Source organism: Spea bombifrons, chromosome 5 (genome assembly GCF_027358695.1).
Source record: "Spea bombifrons isolate aSpeBom1 chromosome 5, aSpeBom1.2.pri, whole genome shotgun sequence".
NCBI lineage: Eukaryota > Metazoa > Chordata > Amphibia > Anura > Pelobatidae > Spea > Spea bombifrons.
The window spans coordinates 13,133,237-13,160,882 of record NC_071091.1 but is presented as its reverse complement, the minus strand read 5'-3'; the positions used below and the strand labels follow the sequence as shown (position 1 = coordinate 13,160,882).

Below are 27,646 nucleotides of genomic sequence, written 5' to 3'. Positions count from 1 at the left end.
GAATCACTGTATACCTGGATTATAAAACAGCACATTCCCTAAGGGAATATTACATTTCATCTGCAAGCGCTCACTGCTTAAAAGGACTTGAGCGGCTCCTGCAAGTCACTACCTTCAAGCTGTCTCCTTTGTTTATAGTCACTCTTACCTGCTGGAGTCTTCCGCTGTGGGAAATGACTGTAAGGCATTATCAAACAAATATTTTCTATTTCGGGAACAGCAACAGGAGCAGGACAGCAAGGCATCACTAAGTCGGATGCTGATGACCTTTAACAGGCCATTTATGAAATTACCAACTGCATGTCTTGTCTTGACTAACTCGGGATTTAGACTGAATCATTTAAGCCGCCCGTCCCCTGGAATAAACCATATACGCTAGTCAACAGAATGTCATGTTAAAAACCAGATGTTTACATTAAGTATTTAAACATTTTTAATATTTGTGGTTTCATTACCTGCCTTTTGTGCTTAGAATATTTGCTGGGATGCATTTTGTCATCTCCTGGTTGACTCTTCGTTTTGTACCTTTAAAGATTTTGATAACCTTATTAAAACGAATGAGGATTGGTGGTGTATAGAACAAACAGAAGAAAATGTATGTGCTTGTTTTCCCCTTTTTTGTGTAATTCCCTTGTTGATTTTTATGGTCCTCTTGATAAAGGATAGCGTACAAGCCTACAGTGCCTACATATTCTCTTATATGTATCTTCAATTAAGTTTTATTTCTGTAAGAATATATTTCAATATGATGATTTTAAATACAGGGAAACCTAGAATTTGATGGCAGATAAGACCCATTCAGCCCATCTAGTCTGCCCATTTTTCCTGATGGATAGACTCCAACCTTGATCATTCCTTGGACTCGCCTTACATGTAGTTGTATTGGTTTGGTTTATCTTATGACGTGTAGCTCGCTATTTTAGACTACCCTGTTAATGTTGTTTATGGAATACTTTAAGAAAGGCCTTTCCCTACATACATTAGACCCAGGTCTTCCGTTGGATGTGATTTAACCACAAATAACCACACTTGGCTTACAGAAACCATAACAGATATATTTTCTTGGAAAGTAATGCACACAAAGCCAACTATAAACCAATAATTTGCCGTAAGGCCTTTCCTTATCCTACTGGCAGCTGGCTATCTCTCCGTTTGTCTGATAATTTCAATGATGCTTTTTGAATCAGGACATTTTTTTTACATTTTTATATTTTGTATCAAGGGTCCCCCATGGCACAGACCTTGGATATAGTATTAATTCTAAATAAAACTACTGCTGCGTCTTAAGTGTATTTTCAAAATGTGTTAGCAAGGCATTTTTGGCTGCCTTCTCTCCGGCGTCAAGATGTTAAGTAAGTAAACACATTGGAAAGGAATCACTGCGAATTAATGTTACTGTTTATTTCCAGAGATTAGTTTGGTTGGAAACAGAATCTGCATTTATAAAATTAAAAACCCAATGTTTTAGTTTACAAATAATGTGAAATGTAGTCCTCATGCAGATTTAAAATGCTTAGTTCCCCTCTGTAGCACTGAGAGAGACATCGGTTTGTGTCTTAAACAGTTTGCTTTTACATTAATCATTAAAGCATTAAGAATCCTGACCATATGTTGTGTTAACATTTTTAAAACTAATTTACACCTATGCAACCTGTCTTTCGCTTAGCATGTAGTACTATTCAGCACGCACCTGTTCTCTTCTTCATTAGTTATTAATTTATGGCATAACATGTTTTATAACTGGTCTAGTCCGCTCATTTTAAGTGGTGGGTTCAAAGCATACCCTAAATGTCTTTAGCAAGAATTACTTGCTGTTGGGAAAAAAAATAGTATAGAGTAACTTTTCGCCTCTACATTGTACCAGCCAATTGATTAGAAAAGATATTTTATATATTTGGGGGGGGGGGGGATTTGTTGAAATGGCTAAGTCGGCACTAATCTGCCATAGGGTTAAAGCTACAAATATGGCCGCCGGGCGGGCTGGGTGTGCATGACTCAGAAGTGTCCATCGTGAGCAGGTGGCAGTATGGGTGAGCGTGCGTGGCGCACACACCGCGCCCAGACAGCTATGTTGAGAGTCTCCAGGTACTAGCATTGCCACTAGTTAAAGGGGCAAACTTTCAATAATCATAATGTAACTGGTGTTTTAGTGCTGTGCATGAGCATGCAAGGTGCCATGCATATGGATCTGCTTACTTTCAAACCATTTTGTTGTCCCAGAGTTAAATATCAACCGTTCGTGATGTTGTTGTAGCAATGGGCTCTAGCCATCTAGAGAGAATAATGCGCCTGGTAACTAAAAGGGGTTGAACTTAAGTGTCTTTGGAATCCGCTGTTCCGCGTAGACAAAACATTAATTGCACACTCTAAAATGCTTACCGTGTTCTTCCCCTGAAGGTTTAATCACATAACAAAAACTTATTAGAAGTGTTTTCAGTTTCTGTGGCAACAACCTATCAGTACCTGGTTTTGTGTCATATAGCATTTTTGTGTTGCTGGCAAAAACATATGAACAGCTTTTAACATGCTTACATGATTATGATTTCTGGGAAAGGTTTAAACATTTAACAGTACTAAGAATCGTGTTTCCAATGCTTTATTTAGTTATAGAAGAATAGGTGGAACAGCAGCTTTAAGATATGACTTGAGTAACTGGATCAGATTTAGAGTAATTCTAAAGAGTGAAGTTGCAACTGTGGAGCAGACAGCAAGAATGTCCCATTTGTTTCCATGGTGATTGTTCCACATTTACAATTCTTTTTAAATATGGCCCATTGTTTTGCTGTAGACAAAATGTGCCTTGTATCAGGGTAACTCCCTTGCCCTGTGAGATGCAGTGCTCTACCAGTTCACGATTTGCCATTCAGCTCTTACAGTGGCAAGAAAATGTTTGAACCCTTTGAAATTACCAACATTTATGTATAAATTTGTCTTAAATTATGATATTCCCCTAAATTACAATAATGAACAAACACAATCTGTTTAATAATACACGAATGACTGTATTGCTCTTGTCCATGCATTCAAGCAGTCACAGTGCAGGTTGAAATAAGTGTGTGAACCCCCCAGGCTAATCACTTCAGCAAAAAGCTAATTGGAGTCAGGAGTTAACAAACCTGGAATCCAATCAATGAAATGGGACTGGGTGTGTGTTTTAGAACTACTTTGATATAACAAAAAACACTGAAACATTTTGAGTTCACTATTCTGAAGACGCATCTGCTGATGTGAACCATGGCCTCACAAAAAACGAACTCTTAGAAGACCTGCAGTCAAGAATTGTTAATTTGCATAAAGCTGGAAAGGGTTAAAAAGTAATTGCAAAGACTTTACATATCCATCAGGGCACAGTTAGATAAAAAAAGTATATATAAATGGAGATGATATTGTACTGTGGCTACCATTCCTAGAAGTGGGCACGCAGACAAGATGACTATAAGGGTACAACACAATGCTCAATGAGGGGGGGGGAACCCTGGAGTAACATGGAGTCCATGGCAGGACTACGCAGCACTACGTATGGAGAAAATAAAAACCTGAAACATGAAAAATTTCCCAAAGGTGCAGGGAGCATCATGATGTGGGGCTGCTTTGTTGCCTCAGGGACTGGACAGGTTGCCATCATACAGGAGTTGATGAATTCCCAAGTTTATTGAGGTATCACACAGGATAATGTCAGGGTAGCTGTCCACCACCTGAAGCTCAGTAGAAATTTTTAATCTAGCAGGACAATGAACCTAAACCTCAATCTACTACAGAATCTTTTCAAAACAAACTCCACCTTTTGGAGTGACCCAATCGGAGCCGTAGCCCATACTGAGGAGTGACGGCAAGAGAGCCATTCACACCAGACATCCTAGAGACTTCTCCTGCACGTTGTGTCTGATCCACAGCTACCGGAAGCGCTTGTTTAAGGTTATTGCTGTCAAAAGAGGTTCGACCAGTTATTAAATCCAAGCGATCACTTACTTTTTCCACCAGCGCTGTGAATTTTAATGGGTGTAATTAAGAAAGATATGAAAGATTATTATGTGTTATTAGCGTAAGGACATTGTTTGTCTATACTTAGATATAGATCGAGTCACATTTCATGAACAATTAAGGCCGAAAACCAGGTAATTCCAAATCGCTTACAGCGGCAAGAAAAAGTATTTGCCTGACTGCTATCTAATCTACGTAGTGAAAGCCTGTTTCTCTATATTAACAATGTTGCTTTCAAAGAGACACCTGAAGCATCCGTTTTATTGAGCTGCTTTATTTTGCTTATAAAAACAGCTGGGGTGAAAAAAAAAACCCTGGCCCACCAAAAAAGAATAAAAACATGTTATAGGAACACCATATAGACTACAGTTTTTATAGTAGTGATTGGCTCTTTTGTTGCAGTATTATTAAATGTATTTAGTGCAATCCACTAATCCAATATATATCACATGGCACAACTAGTGCTTCCATATTTTTGGGTAGCACTTGGGAATGGATAAAATGCCTGATTTTAGTTGTTCTTAAATCCTGGTTTTGTTTTTGTGATTAAAGTAATATTAAGAAAATGAAAATAACTTATGAGTTAGCTTTTATTAATTTTTTTATGTGTAAGCATATATGATATTTTAATTTAGGAAAAACCTTCATTTTTTCACTTTAATACACGCACACACATAATATATATTGTTTTTTTAGTTGACTAGATTTTATGGGATGGGGGTTAAATTTAACAAATAAACAGTAAATAAGATGCAAATTGTTAAATTATTTTCATACAGCTGTCTCAATTTTGTGGGTCCTATAAAAATAACCATACACCAGCACTTTCAGCTCTGTTTGTTTTAAATGTTCTTTATTTCTCTTGTTGATAAAAGAATTCATAAACAAATGTATGAACAAGCTTTCATGGAAATTAATAATTTTTTTCATTTCTAAATGGAAATTAAAAACACCAAAAATTAATATAATTCGTTTTTAAATGGAAATTAAAAACACCCATTTAAATGTTATTTTATAAAATATGAAAATTTTATTATTGCAATTTTAGATTAACAAGATAGAAAATGCTATTTTAACGTGAAAAAAATGATGGTTGCTCATAAAATGTCTTCCCCAGTAATTTTCTTACCGATTATTAATTTAATCGTTCAATCTCCCTACCAGCGTTTCTGTTTTCTTCTGTTCATTTTAACCTGATCTGGTAATCATTGTTCTTTTCAGTATTTATTTAAACTAATCCCGCTGTGATGAATTTTTAAATAAAACAGGGTGCATCCGTACACAAGGAACTAGGTGGATTTGGTTTTAAAACTTGGATTTTGCCTAAAAACTGTTGCATTCATGTGTATTTATTATCCCAGATGATTCTCGGCTATTAAATCATGTTACAGGGGGGAAACGTGAACATTTAGGGCACAATCATGCGTGCACCTTTTCTGATTATTACACCCATGCTACATAAAAAGTACTCAATGTCATTATTTTGACTTCTAGCAGAGGTATCCACTTTTGTATTTCTTAAGCCTGATTTGAAACCTTTTTTTTTTTCTTTTCCTGGCTGGAGTTTGCGAATTGGAAACAGTCAGACCATGTGGAAATAAAAACACAAGGAGAAAAAAAAAAATCTAATTTTCTCCAACATATTTTTTTTTGGTTGAGAGGTCAAAGGGTGGGGTAAAAAGCAAAAGGAATTTACAGCTAGAGGGAGATTCTTAAGTAGCATGTGACCTAACAGGAAGAACAAAGGGTCCCAGTATCTGCGTAATCCCGTATTTCTGTCTAATTAAAATCCTTCCAATCTTATTTTAGCCCTTGTTCCAGGGAGATTGGCTTCACATTTAAATCGTCATTCAGCGAGATTGAAGCGAAGGCAGTTGCCTGATTTTGCAGAGTGCGGCTTGCTGGGCCAGCTGCATCTTGTGTTTGGCTCTTAGCGGTGAATGCTCTCTGCCTTGGAGCTGAAGCTTATTTACCCCGGCTTATCGGGTGCTGCTGTAGCAACCATCTGTCTCCAGGCAACGGAGCCACATTGACCTCTTCATTGAACTGAGTGTAGCAGGACCTCAATTTAGCTGCCTTAGACAATGGTGATGGCGCTGAATGAGAAGACCAGGCTGTCTAATAAGAGTTCCGATTCTTTTTTTTCTATATATATATATTTCTTTAATATTAATTTTGAGGGTATTAATCTGAAATCAAGTTCTGGAGCGGGAAAGCCTGCTTTTTATTTTAAGTTCAACCTACTGATTGCAAGCAGGGAATCCCTTCTCACAATGTTTGCTTTTAGATTGAGTTGATGTTCCCCGTGGTCTTGTTTTATTCCGCTACTTGTGCGTTTTAACCCCGCGCTTTCCACAATTGTTTGACCGCAGCTTGCTTTACATTTTTATTTTGCCGCTGATGTGATTATTAAAAAATAATAATCTTTTGCAAAATGGTAACATTTCTTTTATCTCTTTATGAAGGTGTTTAAATTATCAGAGATTTATAGTGTTAATGCAATGTGTTAAAAGAAAATACTTAAAATTTTATTTTTGTTTTACTTTTTGTATGACCTGCTGCTTTTAGCAACAATTAACATCCAGAATACACTGTCCAGTATAGTGCTCCTTCTGCATTTGAATCACAGAGCTAAATCTATACAAAATCACAACTCCTTACCATCATTTTGACTCTCCAATTTATTGTAATTATGCCTCAACATAAAAAAGCAAACCCAGAAAGTTCAGTTGTTAAAGGTTGTGTTTGTAGCGATAAAACCAAGAAAAGGGATACACAAATTTTACCTACATTCAGCTAAATACTGCATTTTCTAGTCTCCTCTATTCTAGAATTGTGTAATAGTAAATAGAAAAGTAATGGGTTTAATTAAGAATGCAATGTTCCAATACTTCAAGGCTCTCTTATCCATGTTAGTACTAGGGTACGATTGTTAGAAAACTACATACTTAGGGAGTCGCTCCAAACCATGGTCCAAATAATTAAAGATTGTTCTCAAGAAGGACAATTAAAGATGTTTGTACCCCTGGATAGAAATAGGAGTAGTGTTTTTTTTTACTGCTAGAACTGTTGATTAAAAGTAATAGCCATTATGTTTCTTTTTTTGTGCGAGATGGTACAGTGTAGGAAAGGATGTTCTTGAGATCCAACAGATTTCTAAAGTTTTTTCCAGATTTAAAAAGTTTGACCCATTTTATGCAAACATATCTCTCTCTGTAGTTCACGTATTCTCTTCTTCACATAAAGATAACTTATGGCTAAATGTTAATGGTTATATGACCATTGTATTTTGTATCAGGGTATATGTATAGTTCTAAATTTGTTTTCCGTGTTGATTGGTAAGCCAGGCTTACCATTTTTTCAGTTTTCTTTCATTTTTAGATTTCTGGTTATGAAAACATCCTTTAAGCCAGCAGTATTCACAGGCATGCATGTTCCACAGAAAAAAATTTATTGGAATCCCCTGCCAAACCCACGGGTTATTTTGACCAGCCCCGAAATAAAGTTTGCACTTTTAAGAAGTCTTAAACTTTGATCAATCCTGCTTTATATTACAGATCCATTAAAAAAACGTACATGATCAATTGTCTCAGGGTCCACAGAGGAGTAAAACGTTGCTAACCTGTCTGGCACTGACAGGGTTAAATAATTTCACGCAATAATAGCGACACAAGGGAGGAATGACATGGGGATGAACAGAAGCTCTCTGTGGTCTTAAAATTTGGTTTAAGTAGTCTGTCTGTCAATTATATTGTCTGCTTTCCTCCAGCTCTCTAGGAATCTAGCTGCTACTGATGTCATCAAAATGAGTTTAATAGCATGTCAAGTTGTTAATTTTTGACAGTTAATTCTCTCCTAGAACAACATAATGTTAGAAAGCATTCCTCAGCGTGTCGCTTGGCCAGTTCTGTTTTTACACAATTCATTTTTGTTAACCGAGAAAATAAGATCATCTTTACCTGGTAATTTATCACACGTTTTTCTTGCTAATTTTGGTGTGCATTAATTCCTTCTAAATACTCCCACATTTTTTTTTACAATGTTAGAAGATAATTAAAAGATGCAGCATTGTTTTGAAGACATAATTTCCACTCTTTAAGGTTTTTTTGGGGAATTTTCAGAGCATTTTGTTCTCCAGAAAATAAGTCTTGGATTATAGGGAAAATTTATATATTTTTTAATGTTGGTAGCTCCTTTTTGACCTAGTCTGCTTCTCTAATTTTACCGGAATATTAACACAGTATTAATTTAATATGCTGAATAACATACAGGAAGGTTTTGGATGCTGCTGTTGAATAACACTTGAATACTTCCATAAAGTAGCTAGCTAATATTGCCCGAGTTAGTCTATATAATCTAGTATGACCGAGGTACTCAGATGGTCAAGAGATATTATCAGTCAAGTGCATGTGTGTAGCACCCGCCTGGCAGAGAAGCATAAAATGTTATTGTGGCCGTCCGCCCTTTCAAAAAAGTAATTAAAATAAATCCTTTATGCTACTAGTTATTAAATCACCAATGACCCAGAGAATGCAGAAGGATTTCAAGGTAGATTGGGAAAAATAAAAAATGTGTAAAATGCAATATATATATTGTCGTTTTTGTGATCCACATACAATGTCTTTTAAGAGCTGATGAGTTACCCCATCCCCTCAGAACCATCACGCACCGCTTTAGAAATTCCCCTCTAAGGAATAAACATCAGCTTGGTAATGTTTCAGCGTTCCTCTAATTATTTTTACCAGCTTCACTGATTGGTCCTGATGATCAGCCTATTATAACCGAGAAAAATGTTGCCCGTGATGAGACAAATCGCAACTGTAGAGAAGATGTGTAGTATTTCTAAGAATTCAAAGCAAATTTAAATTAAAACAAAATGAATTTTTATAAAAAGAGAAATAAAACATTTTAGTCATTGTAGCTGAAGTTTTTGGAATTGGAAAACCAGGCATCCTTTATTTTTATTTGTATCCAATACAGAATGTCTTCCTTCATGATGATGTAAGAATATGTAAATATATTGAACACATCTATATATCTAAATTTTAGAACAAATATTTTGTAATTGTCAATTGAAAAAAATAGATGTCACGAAAAAACAAAAACTTACAGTGCCAATTGGTGGAGCACCTTTTTTAATCTGTGAAGAAATGAACTTTGATGAGGTCCTCTCTGTGTAGGGCATCATGAGGTCTTCAATTTGTAGAGTTGGGCAAAAAATGCCAGATGTTCAAATCATCCTTTAATACTTACACTAATGTTATCGGGCTCGTTGATGGAATAAAAACCAGTAAAAGTAGTTTCCAGGTTTGTTTTTCATGCACAGGATGGCACCAGAGAATACGCTGGTGGAGAGTTCGGTATTAGTTTAAGTACAATGAGGTCCCTCCCCCTTCTTTATGGAAACTCAACTTGTGGGCATTTCAGTATTAGCCTAAACAATACTTCTGAATATGTTAAGCCCCTAACAATTAGGGAGCAGTTTGGGGCATTGAATAATGTCGAGTGATGCAATTGAACCTGACAGCTTCAACAGTCAGCCTCCTCATGGGACTTGAAAGTTGTTCACACTTGGTTTCATCTCTCATCACACGCTGAGTATTAAAGCCCAACATGTCGGGAGCAGAAGCGAAAAAAAAAGGGGCCTGCTGGAAGAAAATATTTTGTGTACAAATTTAACCCTTCCGTTGCCTCCCACATTCAGCAGAATCTATTGTATAGTCCACACCGTGGAGTGTTTAAAGGGGCAGATTTACAGTTCATATGAAAATAGTAATATGTCTGTAAACATATATATGTTCTCTGATGCAAAAATCAACAAAACCCGAAATATTTGATTTCATTAATTTTCTAATCACAAGTATTCCAGATGTTTGTTATTGATACCCTTGTAATGTCAGCATTTTGGTCAATATATTATACTTAATGAACACCTTTACGCTCAACGTGATTTGACGTAAAGTAATAAATATACTATATACTTTACACTATATAAAGCAAAAGTCACCCCATTCTTTACCATTGCGCATGCCATGTACAGACACCTGGCGTTGCTATCTGATCTAAGGAGGCTGTCGCTGGATGTGTAACTCAATGGTGCTCCTCGGTGAAAGGTGCTCAGTTTGCAGGGGTGGGCAAAGTTTGTTTCACTTATTTCTTTGTGAATAAAATGGGAACATGACTAGTCCTTTAAGAATGAAAAGTTATTCAAAGTTTACAGTTCGCCCTCTCGCATGGCATCTGCGATTAGATGCAGATAAGTGCAATTTCAGCTGGCTTGTCCAAAACAGCTTTGATTTTTGTTCCCACTTTAATTTGAATTATTCATTTTGTAGACTAGCACCATGACAATTCTGAAACTTGTGCAGTTGAGCTGGGATTTCCATCATTTTTGTTTTATGTTAAATGTACTCTTGCTACAAGCAAATGTATACCTCTTATTGTACCTTTTGATGTATGTAGTTACTTCTCAGCAATCCTTGGGGAAATGTGTAAAGTCGGCCTTGACGCGCTTCATGGCCACATCACTTCCAATTGTTTTGTGACTGCATCATAGTTTTCTTTGTGACTGCTCTATATTCACGAATAAATGGTCATTAGGTGAATAGCCCCATACCCCTTAGAGCCACGTGTACCCTGGTTAAGGCAGATCTAAGGTAGTATAGCGTGACTTCTTCAAGAACGTTAGCAACAATATTGTGTATTTTCTTTATGGTATGTTTTATAGTTAGGACGTGTATACCCTTCTATATAGTAACAGACCCTTACCCTCAGTCTGCTTGAGATTATTACAAATTATATTGATATAAATAGCATATGTTCTGCATTAGCTCACCTGGTTATGAGAGATTGATATTTCTGATCTGTAATGTTAAATAACTTTTAGTGTCTTCTGCCTCATAGTTAGTAGACTATTGTCCATATTGATTTGTTTTAGTGACAGTTGTAGCCTGTCTGCAAATATTTCTTTTATGTAAGTGACAGCCTTTTCTAGCATTATTTTGGGATGACATCAAGAGTTCCAAGGCTTAACACTTGTACCTTCCATCTGCTGTGTACGGTTACTCACATTAAGTCTAAACCTGGCCTGTTGCGTGTTATGCAGCCTTTTTTACTGCAAAAAAATGTGATGTTACATGCGGAAGTGTCAACAAAACTCAACTTTTTGTGTTCCAATGAGTACTAATTAATTAACTTTTTTCTTCACAATGGGATGGTATGAGCCTTACGATGGCACAGGCACCATGGTATGTTACGCACAATACCCCAGGCTTTTAAAAGAATTGGGATGGTACAAGCCTTCACAGCTCTTCGTCCTATGTGAGGACAGGTTGATTTAAATCTACATGCTCATAAAGAGTTCTGGATGTCAGAATAGTAGTGGCGGTGCTGCGCTTTCTTATGCTGACTCTTATTTCAGTGACGCATGTATTGTTTGCAGAAAACTGCAAAGGGAAAAGAAAATTCCCAAGAAAGCTGTCTGCAATCCTCCTTCACTCCCCCCAAACCGCCTTACATTGTTAGAAAGCCAGCGAGTGCTTACTTCAGCTGTGGAATTTTACAGCCCGTTAGAAGCCCGTGCCCTTAATGCGTATTGACGGGATGATTGTGCATCTTTAATAAATGCTTGCTATGGCCTGTTTTTGCCATGGGTGAACCATGAATCTTCTGCTTCACGTTAAGCCTACAGTGGAAAGGTGTTAGTAATGCACAACTTGAAATGCTGGGACCAGTTTTGTTCTCTTTTAAGGGCCCCTTTTTGGTTTTTGACCTCCGTATTATAAGAGCAGGTTAACTGTTGCTGGATGTGGTCTGGAGATTAAAGGAAATTGTTAGCATTGTTAAGCGGTTACATTAAAACTTGGATACATTAGATTAGAGGTAAGCAGTGCGACTTCAGAGAATCTCTCTCTTCTTTTCATCCTGCCCTTACAAGGCTACCCCCCCCAGGCAGGAGAAGCTATCTCTATTATTATTATAATTATTATTATTATTGTTTACATAATATTATTGCGCCATCATATTCCACAGTGCTGTACAATGAGTCTTAACATAACTCCAAATAGTAACTATGGATTCCAATTAAGAATAGATGAAATCTGAAGTTTGTGTTCTTAAGATATAGCTCCCTGAAATTAATTAAAGGACAAGTTAGAATTTTATTATTTTATTTGTAGTTTGCCGTTTTTTAGAGCCTCTAGAATATCAAGTTCCTCCAGAACATACATGAAATTTCCTTAAATATAGCACTTTGCATTTCTTCCATTAAATTCAGAAATGAAAATGTTTCAATAAAGGGATTTTTTTTAATTTGCTACAGTAAAAAATAAATATTCTCAGAAATAAAATATAAATTTAATTTTGGCAGACATCTTGTAAAGCTACTTTTCCCCCCCAGAACATGCTTCTGTATCTCTGTTCCTATAGCTACTATGCTTCCTTAGCCTTATTCTAAGTACCCCCCCCCCAGTTTTATTATTATGATGGCTAGTTTCCAATGTAGACTCAAATAAAAACCAGTTAAATTGAATGAGAAATGTCACAGGCCTTTTCCCCCCTTTTTTTTTCTTTATTCTTGAATCCAACCTTGACACACGTATAATATGATTTGCTTAGTAGTCCATGTCGTACCAGAAGGTTTGATGCTAATCCAGTCCAGCAGAAAAGGGTTAATGTGGACATATTTAAAAGCCAGTGGATAAGCGCAGTAAAGCGCAGTCAGGGGAAGTGACTCTGTAGGCAGCGATGGCTGGGGAGAACAGCAGGGGTCTGTTACCATTCCCTTCACTGGCAAGTGTCACATCAGTCAGTAGGAATTAGCGTAAAGCCAGCCGGCAATATATATTTTATATATGAAGACTCCATTGTAAAATGTAGCAAGTGCAGGTGGTCGCTTTTTAGCATTAGTGATCATATTTTAAGTGGTTTGGAAGAAGAAATCCGAAAAGGGAGTTCTTGTCACTGTTCTGTATTTATAGCGCTTGGTGTTGGAGCATATCTCAGCTACACAAGTACTAGATATGTGGTCATGCCGATAACCAAGGGAATCTGGCCAACTATAACAATGGTAATCTAAAGAAAAGGGCTTGGGCTACACCGTTTAGTCCTTAAAGAGTGGGCAAAAATAGTCTGTATGAGAAAAAAAAACATCTTTTTTTTTACACACAAGTAAAATTTTATGTACAAATTAAAGAACACAACCTGTGTGTTCATTTTTATGATCATTTTAAATAAATTACCGTGGGGAAATATGATACGTTCTTGTTCCGCTTGCCCATTTAATGAAACTTTGTGGATAACCGGGACCCCTAACCACCTGCTGATATATATAAAGATCTTTTTGTTTCTTGGTCAGTGACTAGGTTTAATTTCTAGTTCTCTTCTATTTGGCTGGAAAGATGCTTTATTTATGGGTAGGTATTTTTTTGAATACATTATTTATAATTTGGAGAAATTGCCTGTAGATCTTCTTGTGGTTGAAATTGAGTGTTTAAGGATTTTTTTATCTTTCTTTTTTTTTTTTAAAACGAACCTTATTTTTTCACTATTTTTCCAAAAAGCCACATATATTTCTTCCAAAAATGGATATTTTATGTGTATATTTTTCACAATAGTGCCACAGAACAACAAAAAATATCAGTCTTTTAAAATCATATTTTTTGGGTAGTATAATATTAAACTCCAGCCAGAGGAACCTCATTCATATTTTTCCTGCCTTAGTTATCATTTTAATGCACTATTGGGAACCTGCTTGACCTTAATTAAACTGCCCGCTCCTTTCTTTTTAAAACTGACATGTTTGGTTCAGTGTACAAGTCGTTTCTATTCTTGAAACAGAACCCCAGTATGACAGACACAGGAATGTTCTTCGAAAGGGAATGGTGTTTCCAGCCAAGGCAGAGCGTTTTTATTGCGATGGATTATGCAAGACTTTGGCCGGGCTGTCTTGCTACGTATGCTGGAGGGTTCATTTTCACGTGTTTGGCACAGGTCCCAGCAGAGGCCTTCTGAACGGTGGTTAGTGACATGAATGAATACAAAGTTTGGAAGAGCCGTTCAGTAAGTAGAGCTGGGGAGCTGCCAAAAATACAGATCTTTGTATGGGGTCAGGGCTGAGCCTGATTCGTGAAGCTGAGTATCTTGTACAACACTTCTTCCTCATGTTCCCAAAAAAATGCTTTTTATCTCCAGCCTTTCCAATGCTGACATAGTCCGATGAGATGTGGATATGTTCTAATGATACATACCTTCTGTGGCTGTGTATATTATGCGGCATATCTGGAATTGGGACCTTGTTGACCTTCTTAGCTGGATTGAAATAAGCTAGGCCAGTCTTTTGAGACATCTGTTGTTTACCTGCCTATAACATCTTAGTGGTTTAAGAAGATTAATTAGCAGAAAACCCCACATGGTCACAGAAAGTCCTGGCGCCAGAGATGTAGTACGGTCCTTTAAAGCCTTGGCTATGCTCGGCATACCACCATGAAGATTTGCTTATTCCGTATGTCAGTAATAGTTAATCCCAAACAGTTCCAGGCGTCTTCCATTTGATTTAATGATTAAAGTACTGTCACCCATCATATCAGTGCCTATGTTTAACTGTTTAGATGCTACAGACCCCTGGCTGTTGGTTGCTATGAGAATTGGTTAGTGAAATCTTGAAAACACATGAATAAAAGATAAACTAGGAGAAAAATAATCAGATTAAGTTTAGACAAGTATTTTGAGATCCAGATTACTTTACCATGTTAAAGAGCAGCAATGTGTTTTATCACATTATAAAAGAGTGCATTCATAGAAATATATATAATGTGTTTTACTTTCATATAGCACATCGGTATATGGAATGTGGGGACTTTTTATGATCCTAATCAACTTTTTGTGTAAAATTGTGTGTAATTATATTGTGTGTTAATATAAATACCCACCAAAGCTTACCTTTTCCAAACTAAAACTTTAATGGGTATATACAAGCATGGCATTGGTTGATTTTCTTAAGTATTATGGCTGAGAGTTTATTACATCACTCTGATCAATCATTTTATCAAGTGTATTTTAGGGCATTCTGATTGGTGATTAAGCCAGTCGAGGGATAATAAAATAATTAGGAAAATGAATGTACTAGATATAATTTTACATCTGTTTCAGTATTTTACATAAAATCTTCCTTTGCGCCTTTTGTCAGAATTGATACCGAACAATAGAATCCCTGATGATTTTATTTTCCACGTTAGTCCCGCGTCTCGTTTCCCTCTGCAGAAATCAAATTCTATTCTAGAACCAGCTAGGCAGAGCCCAAGAATATGTGCTGTGATTATATGGCAAGATACTGTTCTCATTACTGTCTAATTCCCCTTTATCAATAGGAGCCTTCCTCTGGGGCTTGGTGACATTCAACAATGTGGACATGCGTATTCAAGTCAACTGACAGTAATTGAGCTTTAATAAAGGCTTCTTCTTCCCAATTAAATGTGTACCTACAAAGCCAAATGCTTTCTTTCCCTAGCCATACATTTTTATTTTAATGTTACACAATGCCAAATGCAAGATACTTGTAACTTTGATCTTTTTTTACTCGAGTAGCGTTTTAATGTTTTGGATAGTTTTGTATGTATCGTGCACATGGAAATAGTGGTTAAGAATGTGTTTTCTTTACAGGTAAACGCACTCCCTGGATCCTCCATTACCACGTCTTCATCTCATGTTTACGGCAGCCGGCAAAATGCTAGCTCTGCAGTGGGTTCGCTCCTAGGGTCAACCGAAACCAGCCAAGCAGGTATAAATGTATTTCTTTATATTAATGTTTTCTATTGAATCATGTTAGCTGTACTTTTCATTGAATATCTATATTTTGCATATACTTATACCAAGCATAATCGTTATCCTTAGTCTACAGATCCAAAACGTTCTGTGAATCACTTTCACTAAATGTTAATTAAACGGATATGTGAGATTGTGTTAAAATGTATTGTACGGCGTCCCGGAAAGAAGTGAGTTGCATGCGTGTGTTTTCAAATCTGTGTTCCTGAAGTGCAATGATGGCATCTAGAAGGATAGAAACCGCTGTATGTATGTGGAACTCTGTAGGCCATGCAATACTACTCTGTGCTGTACTCAAAGCTATGTATAATGTGGGAAGCCAGTGTAACATCGGCTATGGAATGAAAATGTAGCATATCCGTATGTCTTTATTTGCATGCCTACACCACAAATTCATAAACGTTGCACATTTGAATTTAGAGCAGGGTTTCTTTTTAGACTTGGCCATATTGACACAAGAGAACTTTATTTTGCTGGCTATACTCACATCTAGTTTCAAACGCTCACCATAAGCCTTCAAGTTTCAAAAGAACTGCATTTTTTTGGACATACCCTTTTTTTAGTACTGATGAAGAATATTTAACTGGAAACATTCAACAAAGCATTTGCTCCATACCTTCATTCCATCGGTGCACTTGTGTCACCCATATTTAGTTAGGGGCTAAAACCATTACATAAACATTTCAGAGTTTCCTACCCCAGTACCAGTGTGCCGTCACACTACTGAAGGGAGAACAGTAAGTATCACGTCCCGTATTTACATTTTGTGGATTGATTAAAGCAGAATGTCTCAGAAAGGTTTATTCACCAACTACAATGAAAGATAATTAGAAACATTAGAAAGACATTTAGAAATAAGGCATGCATTAAAAATCATTATTGCTTTCAATTGATTTCTAGCCCGTTAAATAACCATAGATCAGTGTTTGTGCATCGTTCTGAGCATGCTAACTTTAGGCCCCTTTTTCCATGCAGACCTTGTGCATTTATCTTAAATGTCTTCCTATCTCTCGTCGTATCTTTTCCCCCCATTTAAGATGCCTCTTTAGTGACATATAGTGTTAAATTGGAAATCTATATAAAGAAGCAGTCGTATCACAGGCATTGCTGATTTCTTCCACTAGGAGGGGGATAGGGAAGTGCAGCAGCCGTTCAGAGACTCAAACAGAGTAAAAGCTAATCAACAACAGTACATAACTTGAAGTCGTGATATGTATGTTATGTTATTACAACCAAACCAGAGTTGCAAATAAAAGAATGTAGAGTCTCTGCACAACTGCTGTCTTATGTATAAAAAAAAAAAAGTTTTAGAAAAGATATCTACAAGTTAAGAATTGTGTTACAGACTACATTTAAAGCAGATGCTCACTGTTTGTAGATCACATTATTGCTCTAGAAATCTCCACGGTCCCTGTAATTTGAGAATAAAATATGATGCGTGTGCGTGTGCGCGTGTGTGTGTGTGTGTGTGTGTGTGTGTGTGTCCCGGCAGCCTCCTCAACAACCTAAATATAAATAACATAAATCACTCGCCTTCCAGAGAGATGCCCGCAGCCTCCTCTGTGGTCAGACCTTTTGAACTGGTGATTGGCACCCAGTCTGTGGCAGAAATGTGCTTCTGTTGAAGTCAATGGAAGCACTTTCTGTGCATGTGCACCGGGGGTCAGAGCCCTCTGTTCTGGGGTGTTCGACGCAAGTAAGCCATACGTTTGTACGAGGGCTAAAGAAAAAGTTAAGGGACCACTCAACTAGCAAAATCCATCTGATGGCTGGAGTGTCCTCTTAATGTTACCATGTATAAGATTATAAAATATAAGATTAGGGGGTACATAAAGGCAGCGCTGCTTTTTGTACATTGTCTCGTCTATATGTAAATGTGATTTTGCCCCAGCAAACTGTGCACTGTACATTTGAAGTCACTTCTCAGAAATGCTTATGTTCCCCTGGTGTTCTTCACAGGCTGAATGTGTTCCTGGGTTTGCTTTGTCTCCTTCCCTCCTGGAGAGGGGTGTGCGTGAGGGGTTTTGTTGACATGTCTTGGTAGTCATGCATGTTTGTTGGAGGGGGATGGGTTTAACAGTTTACCAAGAATGGATCAATCATGTCTTTGCCAGCCAAGGGTCAGAGGTCTTTCGACTCAGAATGAAGGGAGGATAACCTTCTATGGGGCCAGATAGGGTTGCTTTTGTTGAGGGCTGCAGGCAAGTTCTCTTAACCCTGTGGGTTTCAATGCGGCTTGGTGGAATACACTGTAGGGTTTTCTTTTATTGCTATTTTTTGTAAATAAAAATGTAAAAAAAATGTTTAGAAGCGGTAATGTGCTAATTGTGAACTGTTTTAAATAAGTGATATATACACTTTAATAACTTTTTGGCTTAGTAGATACGTCCATGTGTTTACATTCCATATGCTAATCTTTACATCGGTTCGGGTTGCCAATCAGGAAGCACTTGTAGATTTTCCGTTGGTCGGTCTACCTCCTGTACCTCCTCTTCCTCTGCATTTGCATTTAATTAAAGGGTTTCCTGTATGGATTATTTAAGGCAATGTCAGTAGACCTAATGATTGGGGTTTGTCAGAGTGGAAAGTGTTAACCCGCGCGATGCATTGGGATTTGCTGTGATAAGCATACAGATTAGCCATTCACAGCTGTGATTCATTACTTTCACTAGAGAAATTAAAAGTGGCAGAGGGGAGGTATATCGCAAATGGGAACCACACTCCTTCCCTGTAAACCTGAATGAAAGAGCTACGCATTATCCACGGGCTGCCGTAGCTCCAGAAATATGAAGGAGGAAAGCGAGAGGTGGGGGTAACTCACACAGTTCAGGATGCTTAATCTCGCTCTATTAAGGTCTTAAAGGAAATGTTTAACTTGGCGATGAGGAGAATATGTTCGTCTGTATACACCGTATTACTGCAATCAGGTCTATGAAGACCACACTCACACGAGCCTTCATTAGAACAGAAGAACATGTGAGAAGTCGTAGAGGGAAAGCTGAAACAACAGATATATTCATACATATAGTGGCAGGCATGGATTCTGCACAGATACCCCTTCTCTTTCCTGTCTCGCATTTTCTTCCTCTATTTCCAATTGGCTTCCTTTACGTTCAAGGTTCTAGGGATCCACAGCTTCTAATGTCTCATTGTAGAGCCTTCACAGTATGTTCGAGCTCCTGTGTGCCTCGCTAATGCTGTCATTTCTCCCAATTTCTTTTCTTTCCCCAGATGTTATTTTCCTTATTGAATTGCAGTTGTGCCTCTATTTCAATGCCCCCTTTCTACGTTTCCACATCTAACTCTTCAATACCCTCTCTTGCACCACTCCACCCTTACACCCACTGCTTCCTGCACTGTGTGCGTCTCCCCAACATTTCCACTTCATTTAACCGTCATTCATTTGTCTCTCCCCCTGTGACATTTCAATCCATTTCCTCTGGCTCTTCTCTCTCAATGATTTCTCCCATTTGCCCTTTTTACCAACCCAGGTGCCTTTCATCTTCTTCTGTGGTCATATACCCTATCTGGTTGTGATGGTATGATCCACGCTTTCAGTGCTTAAGGTTGCTCATGTCATGCAGTAACCCCGGCCAGATAATAAATTTCAGATAATTACACAGAGCTTTTAAATAAAATTGTTAATTTTTGGATATTTTGGTGACAACATTTCAAAGAAGTTAAATTAGTTGAACAATAAATCAGAAACAAGTTGTATTTCTTCTTTTGTTATGTTTTGTTGACCAAGAGTTTTGTGGCACTGGTAAAGTTTAGGATGTAGCGGACAAAATCTCAACCCCAGCCTACAGTAAACATCATGAGAAAGTATTGTAATGTGATCTCATGTGACTGCCGGATGCTTGGCTTATTAATTACCAAATTATTATCTTTTATTTATACAACGCTAACAAATGAATGCACTTCCTACAATACATACATTCAACGCTTCTGACAAACCTAGAAGACTAACAGACTAAGACAAACCGATACATTAGATAAAGAGTGCCTGGCTCACAAGCTTACAATCTAGAGGTGATAAATGTAACAAGTAAAAAGCAAGTTCTCTTTATTAATTATCTCTTAAGCAGATCAAGATGCGGGAGACCAGAATCGCGGCCTCGTTGTCAGAGGGACATCCCCAAGAGGAAGCGCCTCTCCTAGGTAAGTAGTGTGTGCTCAGTCGTGATTGACAGCGGAACTTGGTTTTGGGGGGTTTTATTTCATTTTATGTATTTTGTCGCAGACTTTTGTTGACATAGCAAATACAAACATAGATAAGCGACCCAGGCAGCACAGAGAGAATGTCTGCAAATACTGAATGGTAAAAGTGAAAACACTTTCTGCATCATTCAAACCCGTGATGCTAGGAAACCGACAGGACCCATTAATGTGATCATGGCTAAAGTAAAAAAGAAAATTAAAATAAAATAATAATAATAAATCCTCATCCCGTCAAAGGGCTTCAGAAAATACTCTGGAGCTAGCAAATCAAATATAAATTCAATTTAAAAAAAGTTTATCTGAATACCATATTCTGTTTTTAAAGAGATAGTCCAGCCATGTATCAGTAATGTTTTGTGGCGTCTTGGAGAGGGTGCGGTGTGTGTGTGTGTGTGTATATATATAGATATATATATATAGATATATATTATGTGTATGTGTGTGTGTGTGTGTATATATATATATATATATATATATATATAGACATATAGATAGATATATATTATGTGTGTGTGTATATATATATATATATATATATATATATATATATATATATATATATATATATATATATATATATATATAATGTGTGTAGAGATTTCTGCATGTTCAGAGTAAATAATGAAATGGTGCGTTGGGACGTTGACTCCTCCTGCCCTTATAGTAAGTAGACAGTGGAGTCCCCCGTGGTTCTCCATTCCCTCTCTTTAGAAGTCCTCGTCCATCATGTTCCTTCCAATTTATGCCGGGGCCGCAGAGTGCTGGATGCAGACCTGCCATGATAAGTCACGCTGACTAGCAGTCCCAGGGCGAATACTTTGCATTTGTTTTTCAATATGCGGATGCTCCTGCCGAGGAGCAATGCTGACAGTTGAAAGACTGATCACAACCTTTTAATCCTGTGTACATTTTTTAGGGAAATTGTATCCTGCTTCAGAGGAAGGGCTGGTTTAACTGACTATTAGGTGAAAGGGACACCTGCTCACGGCTCGCTCGGATTTTTGAATGCAGTCGCTTGGTTTTGCATTTATGAAAATGTAAATAGCCAAATGCCGACCCTCGATAGAAAAACAAATGTTTGCATTCTTTTGTGTAATTAAGACTGTGTGTTATTGGGGATGCTAATGTTTTCTTTACATGCTTATTTGCTTTAAGTCTGTTTAATATAAAAATGAAGAAATGTTTTTTCTTGGTCCCATCAATATCCTTATTATTATTTAAAAAGAATAATCATCCACGCTTTCTATAATGTGATAGAAAGCAAAAGTAAGATAAATGCAGTGCCCCCCCCACTCACTGGGATGCATACATATTTTATATGATGATGGCAATGTAGCTGAGCATAGACATATATTGTAATAATCTATTCTTTAAGAAACAATTATTATAAGCAATCACTTATTTTTTGGTTTTTAATGGACGATGGCATTCCTACAGATCTCCACTGAATAATCTGCCATCTCGATATGAACAGTCTGGAAACAGTCTAGAAAATATTCCTCCTGTGGCAACCAGCATAGAACAACTTCTGGAGAGGCAGTGGAATGAGGGACAGCAGTTTCTACAGGAGCAAGGAGCCACGAGCGACAGTAAGTCCGTGTTAAGCGCTGTAGAGCGGTGCTTTAACATGAAGATGCAAATCCATTTTTATTTTTTTTTATTATTTTAAAAATTGGTGATGTCCCACAGCGATTCCCACTCAAGTCCTTCTAAAGTGCCTTTGTCTCATAATGTTACCGCGTGCCTCATCACCGAACACCCGTCTCATCCGTGGGTCATCCCAGGCTGAGCGGCTCAGTGGGAGTGGGTATGTCCCTGCGAGTGTACGGAGAACATATTGCTGCAGCCTGTAAACTGCTTAGAACTTTAAACTATCACTTTGGAATCCACTCGTAAATCCAGTGAATGTTGTTTTTTCTAGTTTTTAAAAGCCTAGAACAGCGTTTCCATCGCTTATTGGAACCTGTATGTAATTTCCTCTGCTTTATCACCCTGCTAAGAAAACGCACTCAGACACAAGGTTACGACGTTAGAAGACAGCACTGACATAACTTGGCTATGCAATAAAATGAGAACTAAGTTCGTAGGTACTTGCGGCCCTAAGGTTTTTTTTTGTTTGTTTTTTTAATAAACAAAATTAAAATATACGATGGATATATTTACCAGCACTCAGTGGTATGCAAGCCACTGCGCTGAAGACAACCTACATATAACCTCAGGTTCGTTTAGCTCCCTGCTGTGAGGTGAACCATTAATGTGTAATAAATCATTCACTAAAAAAAAAACAAAAAAAAAACTTATGGCAGAGGATCCATGTAATACACATAGAGGGGTTTTTTTTGTTGTTTTTTTTGCTGGGATTGTGTTATTTCCAGCACCCGTTACTAATGACAAAATCACACAAAAAATCCCCCCCCAAAAAAAAAACAACCATTTTTGCCAGTCAGTCATCTAGCAGAACTAATAAAAACTAAACTGATTGAGGAGGGGTTTTTCTTTTTTTTCTTGTATTACAGATATTTTAAAAAACTATATATATATATAAAACGGATATTTTTCACAGGCAAAGCTTTGCATGTAAATGTAACGAAACGGTTGCTACCGAGGACTTTGAAGTAGAATTTAAAAACAACAAAAAGTTTGCAGGCAGCCAAAATGAATCTCGTTGCGCTTGTGTCGTCTGTGAATGGCTCGCCGGCAAAATGCTAATTGTGAGGAAATTCGTGCAGGGATAATCCTTTAAACATGATAGCTAGAGGACAGGTTACTAAAGTCGTATCGCATCTCATTTGGGCTCTCTGAGAGCTCCTTTGTGTGCGCCTGGAGAGGAGGGACAAACGAATGCTTGGGAAATGACCAGATGTGGCTGTGCCCCGCGATACACATTTATCTCCGGGAATAGAGGTCAAACAAAGGAAACTTTATTGTACTATCTACACTGTTCTAGAACTGTCCGCATTACAGAGTGTGACGTCTTAAAGGTGCTGTCCCACCAGCTCTACTGAATTTAATACTTACTACTAAACACAACAACAAACATAAATCTCAGTTTTGTTGATGACTTCTTTATTCATATGAAGTTTTGCCTCTGCCATAGGTTTTTGGGGAATGCTTGTCATGTGACACAATAGCAGGCACTGATTGACGATCGCCATAGAGACTGAAATGGCATCTAAAAGTTTTTTGTTTTTTTTTTAACTTTGGTTACAACTATAGATGAAAGAATAAAATGATAGATCTGCCAAGTGTATGTTGATGGAAGCATCTTTATATATATATATAAATATATATATGTTGTAGAGTAGCACGTAAAAATACAGAATGCTGTTAACGCTTTACGTTCCACTTTGATACGCATCACATTGCATGCAAAATAGCAAATAAGTTGAATAATCACATTTATTTGTGCTTTTTTTTAATCTATCTTTTTATTCCCCACCTGCAGTACTTAATAACTACTCTATGAACTTAATTTTCTCTAATCAATCTTTATTGACAATCCATTGGATTTGTTTTTTATCCCAAAATACGAGAGGTTTATGCTGCGTAATATTTAAAACTTAAGAATGAAAAAACTCAATACCACGTAGAACCTGAATTCATTATTCTGTTTAGATGCAGTTCGTCCGCACGCACGCACGCACACACATACTTATATATATATATATATATATATATTTTTCAAATTTGCAGTTGATTTCCATAGTCCGTTCTTATAAATTCCAGTTGCTTAATTGCAGTGGGAATAAGATGATGCTTGCCAGGGCGGATTCTTCTCATCTGGTGCAGGGAGTCCCTGCCGGCAAAATCTGTTCCCTTTCCATTTCATCAAAGACCAGGAAATCCTGAGGCCCAAGGGTCCAGAAACTTGGTGGTCAAGATCTGATTAGGAAGCCTTCTCCCCTTCGTCTGCACTGACAGACTGATGAGCCCTGAACTACAGACACAACTCATTTGTGCAGTTACAACCACATTCTAGTTTTGGGTTACAACTTTACGCTCAAAAGTTGTTTTTTTTTTGTTTTTTTTTACATTTTTCTGTTGCATGTTTTAATATCAAATGAGCAACTAGTAAATAGCTCTTTTTAACGATGATCTGCAGTTGTGCAGAGATATTTTAGGTAAATCAAGACTTTAAGCAACTGCTAATTCTATTAAGATGAGCGATTAAATTTTTTATTTCGTTTTTGAGTCCCATTTTCTGTAACATTTTAATATTCTGTAACTATTTCTAATATGTAACAAATAAAATGCATATAAGTCAGCTAGGCACCACAGGCGCTAAATGGTGGCTTTCAGTGTGGTTATTTGTAAAGCCAGTTGTGTCACAGGTACCTTTCTCTTCTTGTTAGTTTTAGGCATGCTGAAGTCTCTACACCAACTGCAAGTCGAGAACAGGAGGCTGGAGGAACAGATTAAAAATCTGACAGCCAAGAAGGAGCGTCTTCAGCTTCTAAATGCGCAGCTCTCGGTTCCTTTTCCAACAATATCCGCGGTTCCCAGCGCACCCTCTCAAGGGCATACTTACCCACTGCATGGTAGTAAGTGCATCAAACCCTTTACACATTCATTATTTGATGACGGGTATTGGATATCATGTTTGACTGAGCATTATACACCGTCCACTAAAGAATGTCCATTAACCTGACCATCGTTTTCTTCCAAGTGCCCAATAAAGAAGATGACATTTCTTAGTTCTTTATGGTTTGAGTCCAAAGCCAGATGCTGGAATGACACAAAATATTTATTGAGTTCCACAAAGTGTAGGGCCACAGTGGTCTTGTAATTAGATCCACACCGAACAAGACTTTATAATTTATAATCAGTGTACAGCTTGGCACTTTGTACTCCCATCCCATGTATTTCTCTTGGGTTATAAAACTTTACTTGTCTGGTTCAGTGTTCCAGAGGGTTATGCTCTGATGCTTGTTAAGTAAACGATTTTAGTTTTTATAAGCAAAGTATTTATTGCCTCCATGAGTTACCTCCATTATCTTATGCAAATGCCATGAAAGATATTTTAGTTAAAGGTCTGTAGAATAATTTTTTTATGGAACAAAATTTTTACCAAACTTTTATATCAATCACAGTCATATAAAAAATAAACTATACTCATAACACATAATAGATTGTATAGATTAATACATATATTATTATATATATCATTTTCACAACCATGTGTAGACTGCAAGCTCTCTGGTGTTCATCTTCTGACTGTTTGCTTGTTAGGGGCTATTTACTATCGTGTTAGTGCCAGAGGACATGTGGAAAGAATGAGTTTCTGTAATACCCAAAAATAACACGTCTGTCAAGAGGACCACTTTAGGAACATGGGTTGGTCAATGTAGGGTTTTTATAGCTGTCTTAGATACAGCCCGTAACAGTCGTACTGACTGCTGGTTGAATCTTAGGCTCAGGAAACTGATCCATTGCATCTTCTAGTGGTGCAAGCCTAGAGATTAATTTTGAAATGACGCACAGGGTACTAACATTAAGATTTTAGGTATTAGGATTCTGAGATCAGATATTATATTCTGAGATGTGTCCACCTGAAATTTGTATTTGGATTCTCTAGAAAACATTCCTTTTCTGCTTCATTCTAGTATCAAACACAGATTCTCTGAGCTTCAATAAAAGTCCTCACTTGGGAAACTTCCAGACAGAGAGCGCTCTTTCAGCTTCCCATCAGGTATGCTTTGTCGTTGTTGGGTGGCATTGTGGTACACGTCTTATATAAATGTGCAGTGTATGGGTTGTAAGGATGCTGGCATGGTAATATACGTATGTATGTACAGTGAGTGTATACAGCTCTGTGCCGTTACGATGACATATAGCTGCATATAAGGCTATATATATAAAGCTTTACAAGCTATTATCTTCTATTTAATTTTTTGTTACAGGATCGCACCTCAAGTGGACAGAGCACCAGCAGTTCTTCATCTCTGTCTACTCCACCACCTGATGGGCAAAGTCCAGCACAGCAAGTTCAAAGGATCAACGGTGTAACAATGAGTACCCTGACAAGTGGCATTCAGACGGTCACACAAGCTCTTCCCACTGTGCAGAGCGTGGGGGCAATAATTGGAGCCTTACCGGCCAACCAGCTGGCTATCAATGGCATTGTAGGGGCCCTTAATGGAGTTATCCAGACGCCAGCCACTTTGCCTCAGACCACGGCTCTCACTCACGCCTCCATATTGCCCAATGTCACACACCCCATCACTCCCACGCTAACAAACAGGTAAAATTAACACATTTGTCTAAAATGATCCAAATTTGATTTATGGTTATTGTATGATTTATATCTGAATACAGATTTTCAACCTTTACTCTTATTGTCCATGTGATATAATGACAGTATGAGCAGATGTTTTTCCTGGAATATGCTTTGTGTTTTTACATCTGGGGGTAGGGGTGCAGAATTATGTCGGATTCCCTATTCTGCATTTAACAGCACACTGTATGTAGTATATATATGCTTAGATCAGAACTTCATTGCTGAATTACTTTGTTTATAGGTCTCACTATTTTGTACCCTGAGCTGTGATGTAAGGAAACATTGTGAACATTATATGTGACATTATACAGTAGTTACAGGACATGGCTGGAAGTATACATTGTTTCATTCTGGACATCGGGCCGCTCTGTAACAAGCTAAGAAAAATGTGTTTATTCATAACGGTCGCAACGTGTTCTTTTAAATGTCTGGTTTGTTTCTCTTCTAGTGCGTCGGGATTAGGACTGCTCTCTGACCAACAGAGACAGCTACTGCTTCACCAGCAACACCAGCAGCTGCAGCAGCTTCTGAGCTCTCAGCAGCTCACGCCGGTAAGTTGTGTGGCCAGAGCCATCCCTGTAACACCGGCAGGTTACCGTGATCTGCGTGTTTTATCAGTTGGTTTTCAGTTTCATGTCTGGATGCAGCATTCAGAACTCTAGGAATTCTGCATTTCAGTAAGAGCAGTTCTCTTTACTGCTCCTTACGTTTTCATTCCACCCCTTCCTGATTGGCTGTTCCAGTCAGTGCCGGGAGAGTAGCTGCGCAGGCTTTGCTGGGTTTAAAAAAGTAAAAATAGCCACTTAATTCAAACCAAAAGCACAAGCTGTAGTTTTACTAAATTGACTAAATGTTACTAAAAGCTGCATGGATGTGAGTTTTATGTACTATTTGGTAATTTTATACTTCTCACACTTTATTTCTAGGAGCAGCACCACACTCTGTTGTATCAGTTAATGCAGCACCAACAGCAGCAGCAGCACCACCACCACCAGACGGAACTGCAGCAGCTGCAACTTCCTGCCGCGGCAGCAGCGCAGCTGCCCTTGAACAACCTGTTGGCTGGCTCTCAAACTGCCTCTCTTCACGCATCCACTACTAACCCTTTCCTTGCCATGCACAGTGAAAGCACAGCTCAGAAAGTGGCAGTAAGTGACTCCTTTGATAATGTAATGTTCAAGAAGAATTGTGTTTTTGTTATTTAAAACCAAGCTTTGCAGTATGGAACCTGTGAGCCCTTAGGGCTAGCCAAGAGGGGTCTATTTCCTCTGGTGGAGCACAAATAAGTCTGTGCTGATCACTTCCATTGAAGGTTATCTCACAGCCCATTAATGACTTCCAAAATTA

General features: G+C 37.7%; 1 protein-coding gene across 1 annotated transcript in view; it reads left to right on the top strand.

Annotated features, from left to right (window-relative positions):
• Positions 1 to 27,646, top strand: part of MLLT10 (MLLT10 histone lysine methyltransferase DOT1L cofactor) — an 84,140-nt gene that overhangs the window by 54,207 nt on the left and 2,287 nt on the right. The window contains exons 12-19 of the mRNA XM_053467798.1: positions 15,640 to 15,757; positions 19,890 to 19,962; positions 21,460 to 21,611; positions 24,375 to 24,563; positions 25,626 to 25,711; positions 25,923 to 26,263; positions 26,748 to 26,850; positions 27,226 to 27,447. Coding sequence (XP_053323773.1) covers positions 15,640 to 15,757; positions 19,890 to 19,962; positions 21,460 to 21,611; positions 24,375 to 24,563; positions 25,626 to 25,711; positions 25,923 to 26,263; positions 26,748 to 26,850; positions 27,226 to 27,447 — 1,284 coding nt within the window. The remainder of the gene's footprint in view (positions 1 to 15,639; positions 15,758 to 19,889; positions 19,963 to 21,459; positions 21,612 to 24,374; positions 24,564 to 25,625; positions 25,712 to 25,922; positions 26,264 to 26,747; positions 26,851 to 27,225; positions 27,448 to 27,646) is intronic.